Genomic DNA, 4,847 nt, shown 5'->3' on the forward strand with positions numbered 1-4,847 from the left:
ATAAAAATCATTACTCTCTTGACTTTGAAACATTAGCCACCAACCATTAATGATTGGTTGTTTCACTCGTGGTTACAAATTCTTCATTAATTGATGATTAATTCATCTGTTTCACATTTAAGTAATTTGCAAAAGAAGAATTCATGTGATAAAATATTAATTGATTTGCTTGGGTAAATTTTGCCCCCCCCCGATTGATTCAGCATTCAATGAGTGTAAGTCGTGTTGTACATGAGTTAACTTGATTTAATATAATTCAGACTATGAATTTGCACCCTTATTGACCCACATGTGAAGAGAGTATATAATCATATATATATGTTCACGGTCTCAATGCTTATGACAAATTATAAATCATTTATAATACTATCAAATTTTCAATATGAGATTAAAAATTGATTTCCTTTCCTCCAATATTATTTCCATTCAAATTTCTAACCAGCAGGAGGATAACTAAGCTCTGGGAATTGCAACATATTTACATATAATTTGATACAAATAATTTGATTACTTAGTCTTAGTTTACTAAATATATAAATTCTCATTAAATTGTATCCCTTATTATATTGTTATCTATATTTAAATAAATTTTATTATATTTTAATATTAATAATTAAGTTTTTTTCTTTCTTTATTTAATATTTAATACATATATTTATCATAATTTTATATTATTTGATTGAAATATTTATTGATCATTTAAATGGCTATTTTCTCTCAATTTGTATATAATTTGATATTATGGTGTATTATATTTTATAATCCAATTCTAATGTAATTACGTGAGATGTCTATATTTCTTAATTAGATTGGAGGATCAACACATTTTTGAATAGTTTATGTAACTTGTTGACACATGCTACTAAACATAGGCCACATCTATTTCAATAATAATAATAATAATTAATTAATTAATAATTGCACCACAAATTTCAAGCTTCCTAGAAATGTCTATCTTCTTAATTTTTTTCTTGGTGTTGAGCAGAAATTAGCCATCTACCCTGAAGGCATAAACATGCGCGCCGCCGCCTCCTGCTGCTGCTGGTGGTGCGCCGCCCTCACCGCGGCACCGCCTCAACGGAGTAGAAGTTCCCGAAGATACCGGGAACAGGAACGGAGTAGTCGACGATGCCGGTGCATGCGCCACCGGGCGCGTTGAGGATCTGCTCCAGGGACTCCAGCGCGGCCGTCAGCTCCGCGACTCGCGCCATGAGGACGGCGTTCTCGGCCTCCACCGCAGTGCATTGCTGCGCGGCGACGCAAAGGACGGAAACCAGCTGGCTCTTGTCCCGCTGCAGTCGACTCACCTCCGCCGTCAGCTCCTCCAGCTGCATCTGCTTCCGCATCCGCGACCGCCGCGCCGACTCCCGGTTCGACTCCATTCTCTTCTGCCGTCTCTGCCTCATCAACGCCTCCTCCTCCGATGACGGCTGTGGCGGCGCCGTCGCCATGGAATTACTTCAAAGATCGAAACTTGCTTCTAAATGTAATATGCAGATCGAAACGCTGCAGTCGATGTCAAATTGAGTTTACAAGAAAACGTAAAACCAGTAGAGGAAAACGACGGAGAAGGATTTCACCAAGTTCATTAACCCTGAGACGAGGATTTCATTTAGGAAAACAAGTGACATGGACAAGAAACATCAAGAGGAACTATCCTGTCATGAATGTGACAGTACAGAAGTTGAAAGATCAGATTTTGACAATACGAATCACAGAAAAAATGGATTTTGATATTGTAATGCCGATCAGAAATCCAGGCTAAAAGCTCAGTCAACAAGGAAAACAGGGGAAGAAGATGAAATGAGAGGAGACCATTTATAGAAACAATGTTTGAGATATTACAGGATTGAGAAAATAAACTAAAAAAAAATGTAATAACAAAGATAAAGAGCAAGAGAAAGGAGCCGCTCTTTTGGAATCTACTGCTAAGGTTGTTGAGGGAGGTGGGAGGCATGTGAGGAAGAAATGGGATCTTCCACAAACATCCAATTTCAGCTGGTGAACAGAACGCAAATAGTTGCATATAAAGCTTCCATCTTTGTTGTATTTGTGCATATTTGCCAATTCCTCTCTTTCATTTTTTTGTTCCTGAAAAAAAAAATCCGTAGAATAATGTGAAATACTTTATAGTTCTCGGTCAGTGTACCCTATAGATCATCTTCAGTGTGGTAATTTCCTAATTCAACATTTCCCTTTTTCTTATTCGACAGGTTCAGAACTTCGCTGTGAGAGAATGAGCTGAAGGCACATGAAGAGCATGGAGATGAGAGTCTATAGCCTTGGACCCTAATGCCTTCTCTTTTCAGTTTTCTAAGAAATCCCCTTTTTCAAAAACAAATCTTGTCTTTTTGTTCTTTTTCTGGTTTTATTGAACCAGAAACTCAGTCCCAGCAAAAAAACAGTATTCTATTCGCGGCTGGCAATACTGTGTTCTTCCTTCGTTACCCACCAATCCATCTCAAGAACTGTATCTGAAGAGGTGTTTTGATGATTCTTCTTGATGCAAGCAAAAGAAACATTAAGTCTTAAGCCTATCATGAATCAATCAGCCAAATGAAGATTCTGATCATCTTCTCACATATTGACACATTTTGTCACTGTAAAGCAGAGGATTGGGTGACCATCACCTACAATTCTGCTGGTACTCACTGAAACATAATTCCTTATCTTCATGAGAACTTTCCGCAAGATCACTTATTAGTAGAATGAACCAATAGTTAGTTGACACATTGACTTTTATCCTAATCATAGCATCTATTCTTCTAAGTTAATTGCTAATTTAATCTATATATAATCACGGATTAATGTCTTTACTGGCACTCATTGGCCAAAGTATACGGTCAAAAGTGGCTCCCTCCCAACTGTGTTGTGTTCTTTCTTGCCCTCCCAACTCATTAACCACTAGAGCATTGACCCACAATAATGCAAGAACCTTTGTTTCTTTTGCATTACTTCTCAACATTGATGTGATGGGGTTTTGAGCAACCTTCTTGTCCACCCTTTGCGTACAAAGGTATGTATCTTGGCAATTGTTAAGATTAAGATTTATGGTTGTAGATTTAAATGAAGTTAAGACATTGTTTGGTTGTAGACTACAAGAGGAAGAGATTGATTTGATTTTGTATTTGTGATTACATCTCTCTTCAGTTTATGTAATTTTCATCCGGGTGCTGTATCAAACAGCAATGGTGGAACCTCTCCGCGATCCCCTGCGGCACTGACACGAGCATGGTGAAGGCATGCAAGTCTCCGACCACCGGCAGGAACAAGCAGTAGATCTCGCTGGTCATGGGGCCCATGTGGAGCGGCCGGCCCTCGCCGAAGTCCACCTCCTCCAGCCCCAGCTTAGTCCACGGCGAGATCACCAGGCTCGCCGACAAGTCAGGCCGCGTCCAACGCTCCTCCAGCAGATCCACCACGGACCGGACGTGGCCGTCGCGCACTCCCTCCTTGGCCGCCTGCACCAGCATGATCCCACTGCGGGCGCTCGAGCCGGCTAGCTCCGCCGCAAATGTCTCCGCGCAGGCCATTACGAACGCGTTCCCGAAGTAGCCGCCGGGGAGCTCCGGCCTCAGCCGCCGGCGCATGTTGACCGAGAAGAGGAGCTTCACGCGGAGCGCTGGCGGAGGGTCTAGTGCCTTGACCCACGCGCGCCACACGTGCCACGCGAGCGCCTCGAAGGAGGTGCACTTGAGCGACGGCGCGCACTGCTTCTTGAGCTGGAGGATTTGGGCGGCCGTGAAGGTGATCGAAACAGGGGCGAGCGGCTGAGAAAGGAGGAGCTGGAAGATGCTGTAGCACTCCTGTGTTTGGCTACTGAACTCGGGGTGGGGGAACTCGATCCGCGGCGGCTCTCGAGGCTTTAAGAGGCGGCGGTCGTGGACGGCGGTGACTGGGAGAACAGCGCTGGGTTTGGCCGTGAGTAGCGCCCACGCGTGCAAGAACTGCGCCGTGCCGATGGCGTCGCAGAGGCAGTGGTTGATCGCCGTGCAGAGTATCATGCCGCCGCAGCTCAAGTACGTCACCTGATGCACAATTCAGATGCAAAAAGGTTAATCTGGGCAGAAAGCTTGCCGGATTTGTCAATGCCGTTGCCGCTGACAAATTTAGAACCGGGAAAAGCAAAAACCAAAAAACAAAAGAATAAATTGAGCACGAAATCCGAGTCAACTCTGTCCTGACCTGAACCAGGAGTGGTGGGACATCGATAAAGCTCCGTTCTTCGTCCGTTGGCTCATACAGGAGCTTCCTCCAGGATCGGTTGGGACGGGCGGCGCCTCGAAGGAACTCGTCGGCGGTGAGGATGGAGTGGGCCTCGGCGAAAACCGCCCCCTGGGCATTGCAGTTCACCACCAGCTTCTCTCTGCCTCCTTCCGGGCTCCTGATCAGCCGGCCAGCGAGGGGGTAGTACTCCACGAGCGCCTTGCCTAGCGAGGTGGCGAGGGCCTCCGCCGCCACCGACCGCCGGTAGACGTAGACGTACTTGATGGAGAAGCGCAGGAAGGGCTGGTCGTCGAGATTGGAAAGGTAGATAGTGTGGCGCGGCGTGGGGCTACTAGGGCTCACCAAAATGGGATCTCTGGGGTAGTAGCCGTCGGGGATCTCCATGGACGGCCTTGCCATGTCCTCGCCACTAAGAAGATAGCAGAACTCCTGCAACAAAGGTCAGAGACTCAGGAAGAGGACGGTGTATATATAAGCGCAAATGTAATTTTACTCCTGCGTACTTCAATTATTTTCAAAATACCTCCTGTAAAGTTTTACTATTTTTATTTTACTCTTTCTTGTAAAAATATATAAAACATCCAAAGATGAATAGACAACACCTATACCATTTTAAGAAC

At 44.5% G+C, this 4,847-nt stretch overlaps 2 protein-coding genes across 2 annotated transcripts; both read right to left on the reverse strand.

Annotated features, from left to right (window-relative positions):
- Positions 1 to 1,058: 1,058 nt before the first annotated feature.
- LOC141837044 (bZIP transcription factor 44-like) lies at positions 1,059 to 1,451 on the reverse strand. The gene has a single exon (XM_074724522.1). It carries the CDS (start codon positions 1,449 to 1,451, stop codon positions 1,059 to 1,061), a length of 393 nt encoding a protein of 130 aa, XP_074580623.1.
- Positions 1,452 to 3,118: 1,667 nt separating this feature from the next.
- Positions 3,119 to 4,626, reverse strand: LOC141841413 (alcohol acyltransferase 9-like). Its single transcript, XM_074729586.1, has 2 exons — positions 4,186 to 4,626; positions 3,119 to 4,028 (listed from the first exon to the last, which is right to left on the reverse strand). The coding sequence occupies exons 1-2, from the start codon at positions 4,624 to 4,626 to the stop codon at positions 3,147 to 3,149; spliced, it is 1,323 nt and encodes a 440-aa protein (XP_074585687.1). The 3' UTR covers positions 3,119 to 3,146.
- Positions 4,627 to 4,847: the final 221 nt, after the last annotated feature.

This window comes from Curcuma longa, chromosome 11, assembly GCF_044706935.1.
Source record: "Curcuma longa cultivar G26 ecotype Majalengka, Jawa Barat chromosome 11, ITB_CL_G26_1.1, whole genome shotgun sequence".
Lineage (NCBI taxonomy): Eukaryota > Viridiplantae > Streptophyta > Magnoliopsida > Zingiberales > Zingiberaceae > Curcuma > Curcuma longa.

Excerpts from the sequence above, each read along its gene's own strand:
- LOC141837044 (XM_074724522.1), bottom strand. The coding sequence starts at position 1,451 with ATGGCGACGGCGCCGCCACAGCCGTCATCGGAGGAGGAGGCGTTGATG.
- LOC141841413 (XM_074729586.1), bottom strand. The coding sequence starts at position 4,626 with ATGGCAAGGCCGTCCATGGAGATCCCCGACGGCTACTACCCCAGAGAT. Across the intron at positions 4,029-4,185 it reads TCCCACCACTCCTGGTTCAG|GTGACGTACTTGAGCTGCGG; the intron begins GTCAGGACAGAG and ends ATTGTGCATCAG.